At 42.5% G+C, this 18721-nt stretch overlaps 1 protein-coding gene across 1 annotated transcript; it reads right to left on the bottom strand.

The window, feature by feature from the left end:
• Positions 1 to 155: 155 nt before the first annotated feature.
• LOC117250601 (inter-alpha-trypsin inhibitor heavy chain H3-like) lies at positions 156 to 17410 on the bottom strand. Its single transcript, XM_078167430.1, has 22 exons — positions 17253 to 17410; positions 16883 to 16912; positions 16577 to 16600; positions 8670 to 8824; positions 8425 to 8529; positions 8121 to 8283; positions 7896 to 8006; positions 7593 to 7721; positions 6255 to 6371; positions 6005 to 6173; positions 5761 to 5886; positions 5462 to 5643; positions 5076 to 5261; positions 4842 to 4981; positions 3934 to 4094; positions 3676 to 3702; positions 3516 to 3566; positions 2918 to 3031; positions 2547 to 2748; positions 2281 to 2453; positions 620 to 731; positions 156 to 519 (listed from the first exon to the last, which is right to left on the bottom strand). The coding sequence occupies exons 1-22, from the start codon at positions 17364 to 17366 to the stop codon at positions 381 to 383; spliced, it is 2730 nt and encodes a 909-aa protein (XP_078023556.1). The 5' UTR covers positions 17367 to 17410; the 3' UTR covers positions 156 to 380.
• Positions 17411 to 18721: the final 1311 nt, after the last annotated feature.

Raw genomic sequence — 18721 nt, 5'->3', positions numbered from 1 at the left:
ACCTTGCAGCTGGGATTTACCTACATCATGCAGTTTATTTATAAAAATAATGTTTATGGCATTTTCTCATAAGTTACATTTTAACTGTCTTTTCTAAACAATGATGGAAACAACAAAAAACAAAATGAAATGATTCAGTCCAGCGTGAGTCCATCTTTATCAACTTTGTCCCATTTATTTCAATACAAGTGGCAGCTGAGGCTGTCTCTCAGAACATCTCAGTATTTTGTATTTTGTATTTTCTTATAATTCCAGCAATTAGACTGATAGAAACTGTGACATTGTCCATGCACTGCTGTGAATGAAGCCTGTTGGGCCTTGTGTACAAGATGTTAAAGCATTCATTCATGGTGTAAGTGACACTGATGTGTAACCTGTTTTTAAACTGTTTTAAAAAGGCCTGACACAATGTAGTCTGCAGCCTCTCCATCGATGAGGCCGGTTCCATTACTGTGAATAAACCAGCAGGGAACATTTTCTCCGTTCTTCACATCCCTCCTGAAGTCTCTCTGCCAGCCTCTGTGGACCGAGACAGACATGGTCATGTAGGCAGTTTATTCAGTGGACACACACTGCATGCAACAAACTCTTCCACACTTATCTGAGGCCTGCAGTGTACCTGGTCACATTGAGCTCCTGTCCTTTCACATACATGGTGGCATCTGGTTTCTCTGGGACTTCACCTGGACGCAGGTCTGACACCTCATATTCAATCCCATGGTAGAACTGACCTGGAGCACGAACCACCATTGAAAGTTAATATCATTTTAAAATTAAATCATTCTGTAAACCACATTTTGCCGCAAAACATCACAAAAAACATTTAAAAAAATGTTTTAAAAAAATCATGGCCCCCCTGACACAATTACTGCCCCCCCTACTGCCCCCACGGGTGAAAATAATAAGGCTGATATTACAGCTTTAACAGTCTGTGGTGCACCAACCTAATGGCGCAGTTTGTTAGGACAGCCTGTTCTCACTCCCAAGTCATCAAACTTCGTCATTGTTTTTGGTGTCAGGTAGCCACGTACAGAGGCACCTTTCACAGCACTATGATACACACTGGATGGCGGCTATTTTTGATGCTGCTGGCCCTAACTCATCAAATACCATAGCTTAAGCAGTGGATGTCAGACACTAACGCACTGAGATACTCTTTCTGGTGGTATGACATGCACCAAGCAGTAGCTATTTCTGACCCAGCTGGCAACAATCATAGTGTAAAGAGCAAGAAGTCCCAACAGGGTGGGCGTGAGGGGAGGTGGAAGGGACAAACAAACACACGACTTTCACCCAGGAGCCAACGATTTGTTCCCCGTGTGAAACCAAAAATCAATCTCTTTTTATCAAAGAGATTGATGCTAGTATGTTTAGCAAACTACAGTACTAGACATGACGTGACGTGACGTGACGTGACGTTAGTAAGACTCATAGTTATTTTATGCCAAACTATGATTTTTTTTTTTTTTTCTAAACCTGACCATGTGCTTTTGTCGCCTAAACCTAACCAGGGATTATTGTTGGCTAAAGTTAAAAAATAAACCTTGAACCAGGGTGTTTTACTTATGTAGGAAGTTTACATTGAAAAAGACTGTATGCATGCTATGAGCAGCACATTTCTTGTGAAAACAGATATGTATTTTGAAAAGACACACTGCATGTAATAAGTGTCAATGAAGACGCCATCCATGAACTTTGAAACCTGACCCAGGAGGCCACCTAGCACGTCATATATTGACTCTCAGGTCGACTGACAGATGGCAATCATGTTGGCAAAAAGGTGCTTATTTACACATCATCAAACATTTGGAGTCCTGTTTCTGGCAACCTGATGAATGTAAGTCCAATATCCATCCTCCATTTTGCTCTGTTTTAGTTTCTACCAACCCCTGAGGGAATGTCTTTCTGTTTTGCTGCTAAATGCTCCACTATTTCACCAGCTAGTTGCTTAATGTGTCTGTCTGCAGTTTGGTGCTGAGCAGGAATTCTACAGTAGGTTTCTGCAAGCTTTTGTACCATAAACAGCTCACTACTACTGGTGTACTCCTCTCTGCATGTATGTCATATAGGAGCAATCCCCAAACACAGTGGCAGATATTCTGGAACTTCTCTGGGCTGACAGATTTTGTTGGTGTCAGGTTATTTTATGATTGTATTTTTATTCTGCTCTGAGGAGAAATCACAGGAAATTTCAGAAATCAAATCCACATTAATGGTTTTGACTTGTGATTGAACCTTAAAGCATGCAGTCTACTCTCTGACATGTGTGTGATGTCGTACCTAGCAGGCCGTGAACAGAAGGGGACAGGAGGTGGCTGTCCAGGGTGTAGAAACCCAAGTAGTCCCGATGGTACGGGTGCTTCTTCCACACTTTGTGAAGCAGGACCACAAACTTGACTGAATCCTTTAGAGTAACCGTTAGGCTGCGATCCTTGGTCAAGAGGAGATCCATGCTGGAGGAGGAAGAAGGGGAGGAGAGGAAGATGATAATTATTCTTCCTGAACTGGTGTTTATGTTTGATATTACTCATATAAAGGGTCCTTACTTGGGTCCTTTTAAAGCAGCTGTATCAGACCACAGCACTTTGACTTGTTTGCCATCCTGGAGCACTGAGATCTCCTGAGTGCTCACCTCTAGCCTCACCCCCAGAGTCTGGTGGATGATGCCGAAACGCCAAAAGTAGGTGTTAATTTTACCATCAGGGGGAATCTTCTTGTCTCCAATGGTCTCGCCATTGACCAAAATACCTGAGGAAACAACACAGGATTCAGTCACTCACTGTTTTTAGATGCAGGGGTGTGGTTTACTGGCTCATACATGAGAAATGTCCTAAATCATCTCCAGGAAATACACATGTGTGAGGCAAAACATCAAGAGGTAACAAAGTCATGAGGATAATGAGGACTCAGGGCTGACCTTGTTCTGGGTCTCTGACCAGGTTGAAAATGGTTCCTGGCATGTCGTTGATATTGAAGCACAGGGCGTCGTGTCTGTCAGGAAGCTCTATCATGAAATGAGGATCTCCATCCACTGCAGGTGACACCAGAGTATAATGACATCAATTAACAAAATGGATGAGATTTTGTTTTAAATCTAGTTTTGGCTCAACATGTTGATTGAAACATTTGAACAAGAATAGGGGTAAAGTCGCAGGAGTCCACAGCCATGCTAACATGTTCACAGTGAGTGGGAACGTATCTGTATCCCTGGGATTCTCTGTTCCCCAGCTCAATATCCTCTTAAAATGATACATTAAGACACTTCTAAGGGATTAACATTCTCAGGAAAGCTTTATTTTATCATTGGTCAAATGCTCAGTGTAAATTTCCCTGGGTCAGTTTGTCAAGCAACAGTTTATAGCCAACTGATGTTATACTCCCTGACATCTTTAAAGGCTTTAAGTTTTGCATATTTAAGGGCTACTAAATTTCTTGGTCGACTGACAGACCAGCTGACCAACAGGCTGATATTACCAAACCCAGAGCCATGTAGCTAAAACTAAAAATGTACTTACCAAAATATGTGGGTGGTGGTGGGTGATATGCAGGGGGTACATATCGATGTGCTAGAAACAGGAACAATAACATTCAAGTTGAAAGCGATACAGTTAATTTATTTAATACCAAAAGAATCTTTTATGCTATATGGTAAAAAAAAAAAAAAGATTGTCTTACACACTCTCTCTGCCTGTTGTCTTTGCTCTGTAAAAAACAGACAACTTAGTATATTCCACAGTTCAAACTGGAGCACCACCCTCTGCTGGTGCAGTTGAGGAAAGAGAAATAATATGCTGAAAACATGAATCCAGCAGTCAGTGTTGCTTGTGATTGTTTTACAATAAGGCTTTCCTTTTCAGGGAAAAGCCTGACAGCAACCATGTTTAGAAAAACCTGTCCAGTATCACTTTTTAAACCCTCTCTTTCCTGCCTTACCCTCAGTCAGCTTGTCAGCAATGAGAGGGCTGTCTGTTCCATCCTCAGTTTCAGGCTTGGTGACCACCATGGAGGTGAGAGGGGTGACAAAGCTGTACTTCAGAGACATGTCCAGGGCCTTGGCTGTGGCGTTGGTTTTCTCATCTGGGGAACCGCTCTTGCTGCATGAAGGAAAAATATACTTAAGGTGCCACAAATGACACTGGCATCAAGAAAACCACCACTGAATCTTACAAAAAAAAAGTTACAAGATTCATCTTGGGCTCTCAGACGATGCCCAAAAGGTATTATTATAGGAATACTTCAGCCCCAAATGGCCATCAATTACACACCTGGTATTATGTTGGATTCCTGAAGAAATTTTTTTAGCATGCCTCCACTGTGAACGAAAAATCTAAAAACTGAGAGAATTCTCACAGTAATTTTACGTCGCTGAACACAGGAGCTGCTGGTGTACTGCTGCCTCAGTCATTTAGTTTGGTCGATGGGGTCAAGCTTTGCAGAGAGCCTACATTGGTTTAATTTTCAGGTCAGTTTTGAAATAGTAAGCTTTTAGTGAAAATGCAGATTTTTGGAAAGTAATGAGCATATGACTGAATAAATGAGTCTTGGATTATATTGCATGAGTTATGTAACAGCACGTAAATGGATGTTTTGATATAGTTTTGCTGTTGTTAAAGATGGTCCACTATGCCTTTAATTCATCAAGAATTTTCTCTGTTGTGGGATTCTTTATTCACCGTGGAGTCCTCCAAGTTTTCTGCATTGATTCAGTGTTACTCGGGGTGAGAACTTTATATACAAATGGCTATTTGGGGAGTAAAGTACTCCTTTGACAAAGATTTTCACGAGACCAATGGTAAATAAAGATTTCAGGTCTCAGCTTGAGTGAAATTTGTCAATCAGACCTCTTTTCCAGTAGCTGCTGGATGGTGAGGTAGGCCCACAGACGCTCTGTGAAATCTCCAAAGATGTACTCCTCATCTGGGTATATCACATTCCAATCCACAGCACTGGCCTGACCCTGCACCCTGAAGTCCTCCTCAAACTACAGGTGAGAGGAAAAAACTCAGAGTAATAAACACACATCATCTATCCACATCTGTATTGTCTCTAAATTTCCGCCATTTCCTTCTCCTCACCCCCTGGCCGAACACTTCCACCATGAAATTGTCCAGGTCATTGTCCATCAGCCGACCAGCCACCACGATCTCTGAGCCGTTAAACAGCTGGCTGTAGTGGTTAGTAGTCAGGAAGTCCACTGTGTTGTCAGGATAACGCAGGTCCACCTCTGAAAGCAGAGGGTTGGCCACCTCCTCATAGAAACCCTGGAATAAATGCACATACACATTACATATATTTGTATAAAATGTTCCATATGAAGAGTTTTTATCATCATTTTATTATGAGTAGTGATTACACAATTGTGGAAGAATTCAGCATAGCTGGTATTATTTACATTTAGCTTCATAAAATCTTTGAATTGGTTTAGAAAAACGTATTCAGAGCCTAGAGTTGGAGCCTTTACCTGAAGTTGAATGTCTGCATCTGAACCCTCAAAGATTCTGCGGGCCACTCCCTTGTTTTGTTTGCTCATCACATCCAGGAAGGAATAATCCACATCATTTCCAAATCCAAGACAGAACAGAGACATGTTTCCTCCAATAGCCGATCGCATATTCTCCTGAATAATCGGGAGCTGAGACCTTCCTTCAAATGCACAGATACAACATGCAGAAAATGAATGCTCAATACAAAATACATCGATCAAATGCACACTCATAACAACAGTATATCCTACAGTATGAACACACTCTGCATGCTCACCCCCGTCTGGCATTCCATCAGTCAGTAAAATAATCATATCGACGCTCCTCTCTGGGAGCTTCTTCTCCTGCCTGTCTTTGACCAGCATTTCCGCACCTCTCAACAGTGCATCATTCATATTGGTTGCTAGAAGTAAAACACACAACATACTGTAAAATGTGTAGTATGAGAGTGTATGTCTGTCATTTACAGAGTTAAGATGAAATTTAGCAACAGAGGTAATGTCACTTGTTTTTCGATTTACATCCGCGGTCATGTATCCCTCTGACATATGTCATTGCTTCAGCCACGTTTTCCTTGGTTGCTTTGGTAAGTGATTCCCTCCAAAACTCAACATTGCTATCAAATGGGATGAGAGCAAAGTGGTCCTCCTCGTGGAGGTCTTTGAGGATGGCCAGCAATGCCTGTCGTGTCTACAATGAGTCAAAAGGTCAGAGGTCAAAATGTGTTCATGTGGCCATCGATACACAACAACAGTAGGAATGGTCTTTCACCTGTTGTATCTTTCTCCCACTCATTGATCCACTCCTGTCAATCACAAACACCACATTTTTTGGGACTCTGGGCAGGTCAGGGGGAGCAAAGAAGTGCACGAAGTATCCATTCACAATCTGAAGAGAATGAAGAGCAGAAGTATACATGAAAGTATGACAAGGCAACATGACAATTGGATGAATTTTTCCAATAAAATATAGTTGATTCATTACACGTTGGGCAATTTAACCATAGATTGGTCAATTTCATTTTACAACTCAGCCCTCAGACAAATACAGTTCAGTCAGAACACTTTAGTCAAGGAAAACTTTACTTCCATTTGCAGTATTATAATTGGCTGTATGGCTCTGTTCTGGGGCCTCTCTGCCTTTCCTCGGGCCTACGCAGAAAGCCTCTTCCATGCCCCCCTATATGGAAAGCCTAAGGCAGACAGAGCACACCTCTGTGTCCTTCCACGCACCTGCATGGAAAGACTTAAGACAGAGAGAGCACACCTCCCTGCCCTTCCATGTGCCTACATGGAAAACCTAAGGCAGGGACAGCAGAGGCAAAGACCCCCCCAGGAACAGAACAGAGCAGCATCAACAGAAATGACATTGATAAGTCAGACACAACATAAGGGAGCAGCTGGGGTGGAGGCCAGTTGCAGCTTGCAGAGGAAACAGCAACAGTAGGCAGGCCAGAGCAGTTTCAATAGGGCGTCCTGAATGAGATTCACCAATTGGTTGCATAGAAAGGAATCATGTGATCTATCAGCTGGCTCCCTTCCATCAATCAGCTGCTCCATCAGTTGATTGGCTGTTTGAGATCAGCTGATATAGCTCAGATATGAGCTGAGATTGACAACATGTCCTGTCTGAACTAATGCTTCGCTCAGCTAAACCTATATAATTTTACCATCCCAATCACAAAAATAAATGTTGGTACTGTACATTTCTGCACACCATGGATATGTGACATTGTATGTTTAATGTGTTGCGGACATGTTTCTTTACATTTCACTTTTCAATTTAATGTTGTCATAACACTGTGGTTTATGTGAGGTTAGATTGGGCAAAAAAGCCCACTTAGTTTGGGTTACAAAAACATCATCTTGTGGATTAAAATACCCCATTTGCTCTTGTTAAAAAAACCTGCTTTGGTTGCTACTAACATCGCTGGAAATGTCCCAACATCTCATTAAACTATGTGAATCGTGCAAAATGTAATATAACTGTGGTTTGCAGAAACGTACAATGCCAACATTTTTTTCGGGCAGTTGGGCTGGTTTTACACGTAAAGCCTGATTTAAATGTGCACGAAGCAAGTACTGAGTACAGTGTTTGTTGACAGCTAACCTGAATGTCCCCGAGGCTCTTTGCTCGGTTCACGTCGTACTTGATGACAAAATCTCCGTCGATGAGTGTCCCATCACAGTCTGGACACTTCCTCTGCTCCTCCATAGTTGGTGAGAAAGAGATGTGTGCCTGACAACGGGATACGTTACAACCAGTTCAGCTCACTCTTAAATCTTGGGTCAGTTGTTTTATTGAATTTAAAGAAAGATTTTGAGAGCAGAAATAAGAGAGTTGAAATTCAGAGACTGTAAGACAAGCAAAGAATCAGAGACAACTTCTTATAAGGCCTGTTGTTTTTTGTACCTTGTTGTCTGTGACCACTTTCTCCACCAGGGGGAGCAGTTCATTGGTGAGAAAGGTTGCATGGGCTTCCACATAAGAAATGCCCTGAGGCTCATAGATGTTTGTTACTATCTGTCTCCACACACACACACACACACACACACACATAATTTGTCAGTTAAACCATTTTTTTTAGAATATCTGAACTCAACAAGAGACAGGATTTGAACATGGACGTGCGTTCACCTGAAAATCCTGGACCCGTTGTTGGGGTTTAACTCGAGTCAGAATCTCATACTGGCCCAGTTTCCTCTGAAGGAGCTCCTCGTAGGTCAGAATAAAAGTCACGTTACTTTCAGCTGCAATGTTGACAGACACTGAAAACTTCTCCATCTTTCTTCCAGATGCCCTGCAATGAAACACAAGCATGACTGACAGCCTCTACTGTTTGAGTGATCAGTTTAGTACATTAAAATATAGATCTCACATATTTCTTTGAACGTGTATTCGATGCTTTGTTGATGTGTTTGTTTTATTTTCTTTGACTCACTTGACCAGTCCAGCAGTCTGTCCAGAGGAAACAGCCTTCTCATACTGTTTCTTGGCTTTCTCTTTTTCTTTCACTTCCCCAACATACACCTGGCCATCAATTTCCCTGTGAGGCACACAGATGGAGAAATATGCAACTTAAGGCAAGTAAAGTGAGAAACATCAGCTTTAGAGGACGACTGGGAGAGGAAGCAGTGATGAACAGTGTCACAGACAGAGTGGAAATCAGAGTGGAGACGGACTGACATGCTGAAGTTGGTGATGAAGGCGGTCTTGGGCAGCTCCATTTCAAAGAAGATTTCTTGGGGGAAGTTTGCTTTGTTCCGAGCCTTGGAGGTCATGACGGTGTGGGCGAAACGAGACGTCACAGTGCAGTCCACTTTCACACTGTACACCTCCACCTGAGACAGAAAGAGAGGAAGGAAGAGATGGAAAGACTGAAACACAACTGAATAGGGAAAGCTCTATGTTACAAGCAGTAGCGCCACCAAGGGGTGGCCAAGGAGGGCCATGGCCACCTTGATACTATCGCTGGGCTCCCCTCACAAAAATAATCAGAAACTAGAATTAGCACCTTGCAGTTGTATGCCTCCACCAGTTGCAGTTACAGTTTACATCCATGCCTGTGGAAACATCAGTGCTTCACACACAGCACAGATCTTTACAATCAGCACAGTTTGAAAATTATTGTCACCAATTCAGTATCTGACCAAATGTCTTCCCTTCTGCTCCTGAGCTATGATGTTAAATAATGACTAGAAAAGTTTTTCTTTAGAAGATTGTTGTGTCATAAGGAAGTTGACCTTCGACCATCTGGATATAAATGTCATCACTTGTTAATTTTTTTCTATCAGACATTTGTGTGAAATTTTGTTACTAGCATATGGATCCTTGAGTTATGGCCAAAAACATGTTTTGTGAGGTCACAGTGACCTTGACCTTTGACCTGGGCAGCTGTGGCCCAGAGGTAGAGCAGGTCGTCCACCAGTCAGAAGATCAGTGGTTCGATTTCCAGCTCCTCCTGTCTGCATGTCAACGTATCCTTGAACAGATACGTCAACATACGACAAGATACTGAACCTCAAATCGCATTGGTGTGTGAGTGTGAGTGTACGGTAGCTTCGGCCACCAGTGTGTGAATGTTTGTGTGAATGGGTGAATGTGACTCATAGTGTAAAAAGCTCTTTGAGTGGTCAGATGACTAGAAAGGCGCTATTCGAGTACAGGTCCATTTACCATGTACCACCAAATTCTAATCAGTTCATCGTTGAGCCAAATTTGAGGAAATTCACCGCAGGCGTTCTTGAGATATCACGTTCACAAGAATGGGACCGGTAACATGAAAACATAATGTCTCCGGCCACAGCTGTCGCCGGCACAGAGGCATAATATTTGGAGGCCTCTTTGTGGTGTTTTTTGGAGGGAAAACTGGAGGGATTCCTTTGCGCATGTGTCGGCGTTTGTAGCTGCCTGTCTGTGCTCTCCCTAACCCGCGATTTTAAACTGATTTATTTTAGCTTTGGAGTAACTTTTAAGCTATCTGCTTGGACATCAGTTGTTTTTATTTATCTCATTTAATCGGACGTTATTTTAATCACTGGATGTCCAAGCATTAGGGGTTTTAACAGCCAGACACGGCCTGCTTGACAGGTGGGAAAACTTCCGCCAGCATAGCCTATATATGGCTACATCTATGCACGCCGATGTGGACCCCCAGCTTGTAAAAGCAGACAAAAAGATTTCTGACCTGAAAGAGGACATTCGCCGGCTCTCTGGTGAGCTAAACATCAAATCCTCCATGCTGACCGCCCTCCAGGAGGTGGCTCATGAACAGTCGCTCCAGCTCGCCTCACTCACGGCGGCCCTCCAGGACACGGTGCACTGGGATCCCAGCGCTTGGCCTCCACCGTCCTCCAGCTCAACACCGAGTCGCCGGTGGTCTTGGGTGGAGGTGGTCGGCAGGTTGTAAAAGAGGCCCTGGCTGTGTTGCCTCACCTCCGCGCCTCAGCCTGTCAAACCGCTACAGCGCCCTGGCATCGGACGGAGATCCAGATGTTGGCACTGCAGACGCTGCTGCTGCGGCTCCTTCCCCGCCGACCGATGCTGTTCCAGCCGCTCCCCGCTTGGAGGAGTCGGCCTCGGCGTCTAACGGTGCTGTGGCTCCCTCTCCGCCGGCCGGTGGTACACCTGCAGCGCCCTGCACGGATGGATCCGCGTCTTCCTCGCTGGCACCTGTGGACCGGAGTGCCGCGGCTGCAGGACCCGACCATCGACTCCCATCCCGGACATCGGTTTCCGCGGCGCGTCGGAGGCTCCTAAAGGAAGCTGTACGGAGACGCTCCGGGGGACTCCTCTCCCACAGCCGGGATGGCGCTGCTCCTGCCGGGGCTGGGGCCGGGACCGCCGAGTCGCCGCCGCTCCTGCCCCCCCGGTCACGCAGCATGGACCGTCCACCTGCCTCATGTGAGTCACCCTATCCCCATCGTGTTCCTCTTCGTCCTCTTTTCCCTCCTTCCACCGTGTTGTTTGGAGACAGCATCATCAGGAATATTCGTTTTTTCAACGCCACAACTCACTGCTTTCCTGGAGCCACAGTTCCGGTCATCGTTGACAAACTTCCAGAACTGCTTCATTCACTCCCTTCCTCCATAAATCGGCTGATTTTCCATTTGGGCTCAAATGACACGGCCCGCCGGCAATCAGAGCAGACAAAAATGGATTTTGTTGCTCTTTTTAACCTTTTAAAAAACTGTGGTAAGTCGGTCTTTATCAGCGGCCCCCTGCCAACACTGTCCCGCGGGGCAGAACGCTTCAGTCGGCTACACTCCCTCAATTCATGGGTCCAGGCTGCCTGTAGCACCTATGGATTCACTTTTATCGACAATTTTAACTTATTTTGGAACCGGTCCTCCGTTTTCAGGGCTGACGGGCTTCACCCGAGCAGGCTGGGCAGCCGCATGTTAGCGCTAACATTCAGCACGCTGTTCAGTGTGCCCCATGTGACTGACGTACATTGGAAGCACACGCCCCCCTGGTTTCCTCTTTGGTTCATCCCCAACCCACTCCCACATCCACATCCATTCCAGTCAGAATTTCAAACAGATTTAACAGAACAACTTCACCATGGACCAATAGCAACCCCAAAAACTTAGTTCCCCTCACACCTGCTCCACACTCACCACATTGTGATGATGAGCGCACGTTCGGCACAAACATTAACCTGGCCGTGCTGAACGTGCACTCTCTTTAAATAAAACTTTTATCATAAATGACCTGATTTTAGATAACAAGTTGGACAGTATTCTTTTAACAGAGACATGGCTTGGCACTGACGCACCTGTTGTTCTCACCGAGGCCTGCCCACCAAATTTTAATTTTTTATTCTCTATTCAGTCACTAAAAATTCGCTGCACTCTACTGAAGTTTCTTTTAACAGCTACTCATCATTTGAGTATCATGCCTTTGTTTTAAAGCCCTCCTATTCTTTGTATCACAGTTTACAGACCACCCCACCATTCCACCTCTTTTATCACTGATTTTTCAGAACTATTAACAATCATACACACCACCTATAATAGAATTTTAATAACTGGTGATTTTAATTTACATGCTGATAATACCTCGGATCCAATGTCCAGAGAATTTTTAAATCTTTTAACCTGCATGGATTTTAAACAGCATGTCACACAGCTGACTCACAACAGAGGACACACCCTGGACCTGGTCATAACCTATGGCCTGTCCACTGGTGTGTCCTCTGTTGTTGACCTGGCTGTGTCTGACCACTACTGTGTGTATTTTAACATCACCAGTTTTAGCCATCAGGAGGCCCCGGTGAGAACGGTGAGGAAACACTACCTAACTTCTGAAGTGGCTGCAAATTTTATCGAGATTTTACAGAGCACTCCTGCTGAAATTTTACCTGCACCCTGTGGTTTTATTGTGGACAATTTTAACAGTAAATTAAAGTCAACACTTGACTCAGTGGCTCCACTTTTAACCAAAATCAGAAAAACAAAACCTACACCCCCGTGGAGAAATGATAACATCAAAAGACTGAAAAGAAAATGCAGGAGTGCAGAGAGGAGGTGGAGAAAAACCAAATTGACAGTTCATTTTGAAATATTACGCAAACAACTCAAAACCTACAATAAAACAGTCAAACAGGCAAGAATATCCCACTTTTCAAAACTCATTTCCGATCATAAAAACAACCCCAAATTTCTTTTCTCCACCTTCGATCTTTTAACCAACACCAATTTTAATAAACCATCCAACATATCAACAGATGCCCTCTGCGAGGACTTTGCAGACCACTTCAGAAGTAAAATCGATGATATCAGGTCCAGTCTTTTATCCCAACGGAATGTAATTTTTAACACACCTGGATCATTGCTTTTACCTGAGGAAACACTGGAGAGTTTTGTCCTGGTTGATGCGAGGACACTTGGTCGAGTTTTCTCCCAGGTAAACCCAACAACTTGGCTTTTAGATCCGATTCCCACATCACTTTTAAAGACATTTTATGGATTCTTTGAGGAACAGATTTTAAATATAGTGAATTACTCTCTTCAGACGGGTGTCTTCCCCGCTGCCTTCAAAACGGCGGTGGTGAAGCCCCTTCTGAAGAAGAGTAATTTAGATCCCAACATTTTTAATAATTACCAACCTGTATCCAACTTACCGTTTTTAAGTAAGATTTTAGAAAAACTGGTTTTTAACCAAGTAAATGATTTTTTAAAAAGAAACAGTATTTCAGAGAAATATCAATCTGGTTTTAGGATGAACCACAGTACCGAGACAGCCCTTTTAAAGATTTTAAATGATATCAGGTTGAATGTTGATTCACAAAAACTCACAGTCTTGGTACTACTGGATCTAAGCGCCGCCTTTGATACAGTAGATCACCACATTTTATTAAACAGACTCAGAAACCTGGTGGGCCTCTCTGGTACTGTTTTTAACTGGTTCAGCTCTTATCTCACAGATTGTTGTTTCTTTGTAAGTATGGATACATGTTCCTCCACAACGCATGAAATTAGGTGTGGGGTGCCCCAAGGGTCAATTTTAGGTCCAATTCTTTTTAATCTATACATGCTTCCCCTTGGGGACGTCATCAGGAGGCACGGCATCAGCTTCCACAGTTACGCAGATGACACACAGCTGTACATCGCCGTGTCTCTTGATGACACAGGGCCAATTGATACCCTTTTTAACTGTATTTTAGATATCAAGTCATGGATGGCAGTGAATTTCCTACAGCTCAACCAGGACAAAACAGAGGTTTTAATTATTGGTCCTGAAGGCCAGAGAGAGAAACTTTTACCAAAACTAAAAGATTTTAAACCTTCACAATGTGTAAAGAACCTGGGCGTCATTTTTGACTGAGCTTAGTTTTATTCCACACATCAAAAATGTAACAAAGATAGGTTTTTATCATCTTAAGAATATAGCCAGAGTCTGCCCGTTTCTCTCTCAGGCTAACACGGAGGTGCTGGTGCATGCTTTTATCTCTTGTCGTTTAGATTACTGTAATGCCCTGCTGTCTGGTCTTCCCAAAAAGACCATCTCTAATCTGCAGCTACTCCAAAACACAGCCGCACGAGTGCTGACAAGGACCAGAGGGCGGGAGCACATTTCACCAGTTTTACAATCGCTGCATTGGCTCCCCGTGTGTTTCAGGATCGATTTTAAGGTTCTTTTATTAGTTTTTAAATGTCTTAACGGTCTTGGGCCATCTTATTTATCTGACCTGCTTTTATCATATCAACCCTCGCGAATCCTGAGGTCCTCCGGCACTGGCCTTTTAATTGTTCCAAGAGTTAGAACAAAAACCCACGGGGAGGCTGCATTCAGCCATTATGGCCCTCACTTATGGAACAGCCTGCCGGAGAGCATCAGGACTGCAGAGACTGTTGATGTTTTTAAAAGGAGGCTCAAGACTCACCTTTTTAATTTAGCTCTTAACTGATTTCTTGTACTCTTTTAATTCTTCTATTATATTATGTTCTTTTTACTTTCTAATGCTTTTAAATTATTTATTTTTAAATCTCTATGCATTTTAGTCTCTAAATCTTAATTTATTTATTTATTATTATTATTAATATTATTTTAATCTTTAACTCTTCAATTTTTCCTAATCTCCACACCATGTGTGGAGTCCACCCCGGTTTGTCTGGTCGGGGTGGTCTCTGTGGCGGCGCTCCCTGTGGCTGTGGGCTGTAGCGCCTCTCAGTGTGGATGGCTCCCCATAGGTGGTTCTTTCCTCACCTGGTTCCTCAGTGCCCAGCCATGTTATTGACTATATTGACTGTGTGTGTGTGTGTGTGTGTGTGTGTGTGTTTATATGTGGGGGTTGGAACCAAAGATCTCAAATTTGGACTCATCAGTCCAAAGCACAGATTTCCACTGGTCTAATGTCCATTCCTTGTGTTTCTTGGCCCAAACAAATCTCTTCTGCTTGTTGCCTCTCCTTAGCAGTGGTTTCCTAGCAGTTATTTGACCATGAAGGCCTGATTCGCGCAGTCTCCTCTTAACAGTTGTTCTAGAGATGGGTCTGCTGCTAGAACTCTGTGTGGCATTCATCTGGTCTCTGATCTGAGCTGCTGTTAACTTGCCATTTCTGAGGCTGGTGACTTGGATGAACTTATCCCCAGAAGCAGAGGTGACTCTTGGTCTTCCTTTCCTGGGTCGGTCCTCATGTGTGCCAGTTTTGTTGTAGCGCTTGATGGTTTTTGCGACTCCACTTGGGGACACATTTAAAGTTTTTGCAATTTTCCGGACTGACTGACCTTCATTTCTTAAAGTAATGAGGGCCACTCGTTTTTCTTTAGTTAGCTGATTGATTCTTGCCATAATATGAATTTTAACAGTTGTCCAATAGGGCTGTCGGCTGTGTATTAACCTGACTTCTGCACAACACAACTGATGGTCCCAACCCCATTGATAAAGCAAGAAATTCCACTAATTAACCCTGATAAGGCACACCTGTAAAGTGGAAACCATTTCAGGTGACTACCTCTTGAAGCTCATGGAGAGAATGCCAAGAGTGTGCAAAGCAGTAATCAGAGCAAAGGGTGGCTATTTTAAAGAAACTAGAATATAAAACATGTTTTCAGTTATTTCACCTTTTTTTGTTAAGTACATAACTCCACATGTGTTCATTCATAGTTTTGATGCCTTCAGTGAGAATCTACAATGTAAATAGTCATGAAAATAAAGAAAACGCATTGAATGAGAAGGTGTGTCCAAACTTTTGGCCTGTACTGTATGTATTATTTTTGTTTGTTTTTATTCTGTGAAGCACTTTGTGCTGCATTTTTAATGTATGAAAAGTGCTATACAAATAAAGTTTGATTGATTGATTGATAGTAACTTGAGAAGGTTAGTTCCCGGTAAATATTTTGTTCCTAACAATCAGTGTAGTAATCTTTCAAATTCAAGCTGTACATTTTTTTACATGTTTTAAGTAAATGGACAACCAGCGCATTTGAAAAACAATGAATCGCCTAACATATGCATGTACAGATAAAACATTAAATGTGATGCCAAAGATATATATTATAACAGCTTGAAGACATTTCTAAAAAGACATGAAGCTCAGTATGAGTTCAATCAGGAGGACTTTGTTCATGCTACATCCATTTGCAATTCTCTCTCTATCCCACTCTCACCACTTCCACCAATCAGCTGACTGTGGGCGTTCCCTCTCCCGGTTAGCCAATCAAACTTTGCCACGATCTCCATCAGCCATTCATGCTGATCCTGCCAAACTTTTAAGCTGTTCTCCTCTCTGCTCCTGTCAGCTGTCATTTTAGGCAGAATCGTCGCTCCCTCCTCCATTCCATTCACCTCCACCTTATCCAGAGACCAGGACAAGCTCATCAAAAGCCCACTCCTCTTCAAATCCAGATCCTCAGCTCCCTCTTCATCTCATCTCACCAAGTCTATTGACCTTGATTGATGAGCTATTTCCACAGCCTTTAGTTGTTAGTTTGGTCATTAATGGAGTTTTTTCTTCCTTCTCCAATACATGGCTGATCTTTGTGGTGAGCTGCTGCATATACCAATGTCTTTACATGATCGTTAAAATTGTATTGAATTCAGTTGAATATTTCTCACTGTGACCAATAGAGATACAATTATTTTCTTACCTTGGCCTCATTTGTACTTCTTTTCTGTAACAATAAAAACAATAAAAAACAAACAAGCAAAAAAAACAAAAAAACAGTCAACATTTCAGTTGAGAAATCAAAATTAAACACTGTGTAAATCAGGCAATTTCATCTTCAACTCTTGCTTTATGGGATTTAATAATGTGAATTATCTACACGTAAAAATAGCCTTATTCATTTTACTTTGAGAATTAAAATGTACAAGCAGAAAGATGCAACTTTAGTGTAACATTTTTACCATGATATAAAAGGACTGTCTGTCAGTAAATAATTTCTGGAAAGTACCTGCAGTGATCTGGCAGCTCCTCTTGTCTCCTGAAATACAAATACAACAGGGTGAATCAACATGGTGCCAAAATGTTAGAAGAAAAACACTGACCTAACATGAACCAGCTTATAAGAAAAACTTAACATTCTGCGTCACACACATACAAACAGAGAGGAGAGGTTAGAAGGAGTAATTTGATAGTAAAACTGAGCAGGATTTAAGTTAAAAAAAAAAAAATCTGAAGTCACACAGTTCATGTTAAAGAGATTCTTCATATGAAAACAGACCAGTGGTTAAATCAGGAACCACCAGATAAAATGATTACCTCTGCTGTAAAACAATGTGATTTTAGAAACAGAGTACAAAAAGGTCGGTGTGTTAAGTTACCTGCAGAGCTTCATGGTCCCCGGAGATGACCAGAGCCCCCTGGGCCAGGCCGGGCAGCAAGAGGCAGGCGCTGCCCCACAGCAGCAGCAGTCGAACACCCTGCAGTCCAGACATGACCAAACGTCCACTGAACAGTGGCTGACTTCACTGCTGAGAAAACAGCTCTCTGGCCAGGGGGAGGGACGAAAAGTGTGTGTGCTGCCCTGGAGTATTGACCGACAGACCTGAGCTCAATGTGCAGCAGGCCCCGAGGTGCAAAAGTTGGTGCAAAAGCTCAAAGAAAATATCTGTGCTCAGGCTGTTTTTTAGTGTAGGTGATCATGCCTTATATAAACACAGTGGGAGACTGGGGTTGGTTGGCACACAGATATATTTTCTGGTCCTTTAAAGGTCACAGAAACAAAAATCATCTACTATGTTAAAACATCTGAGAGTAACCAACTTTTTGGTGAGTGTCGCGTTTCAGTTTTATGGTGTCAAAAGTCACATAGTGGTCTGTGAACTCAGCGTGTTATAAAACTGTGTTAGAGATATTGGATATTGGAAATGTGTTATTTCCAGTTAATACACAAACAAATCAGCCACATTTTGATTTAAGATTTGAAAGTCTGTGATGAGTAATTCTAGCTTCATTCAGCACCTCAACTGGTCAAATATTTCACTCAACTGCCTCATGTGTGTTTATTTCAGTTCCCACCTGGCAGAGAAGTTATCCAAATAAATAAATAAGTAAATAAATTCAAATAAAAACACTGTAAAAACACTGAACATTATTTGATTTGGTCAGCAGCAGAGATGGGCAGTATCTCAGTCAAATGTATTTACTTACTTTTAAGTAGTTTGTAATTTGTATTTGCTGGATGGACAAAAAAAGGAAATTGTAAAAAGATACTTTATGAGCTTGCATTAGTATAGGCCTATTTGAAACATTTAAAATACATTATTTAATATGTCATTTCATTCTCAAATAAGACACATTTTTATCGCCAGGTTTAAGCTGTAGAAATACATCACATAACAATTAGCCTAATCACAGCCTTTGATTAGAGTGAATCATGTGTCATGTCCCATGAGGCCCGGCAACATATGAGCTACCACATTTCATTTGTGTTCCCCCAGACAGCAGTGTTACTTCTAGCCCTAAATACTGGGTGAAGAATGGTAAGCAACATCCATGCCTGGAGTTATATGGAGCTTGCGATGTCAAGTAACTTGTCATGCTTAAAGGCATGTCAGGAACATATAAGCAACATGAACTCACAATAGCCAGCTCTAGGTTGTGTAATTCGGTATAACATACTGGAATTATAAATTTAGGTGGTATTCTCCTTTAACTAGGATTCAAAAAGCAAAAGGGTTTGAAATGGACACTCTCTAAGTCAAACATGACAAACACTGAAGTGGTACTGCATGCTCAAACATGTTTGTGAGCTGTAACTAGATGACATCAATTGCACTGTGATGAAATA

Source organism: Epinephelus lanceolatus, chromosome 1, assembly GCF_041903045.1.
Source record: "Epinephelus lanceolatus isolate andai-2023 chromosome 1, ASM4190304v1, whole genome shotgun sequence".
Taxonomy (NCBI): Eukaryota; Metazoa; Chordata; class Actinopteri; order Perciformes; family Serranidae; genus Epinephelus; species Epinephelus lanceolatus.
The sequence above is the reverse complement of the archived record's forward strand: the minus strand, read 5'-3'. Positions and strand labels throughout refer to the sequence as shown.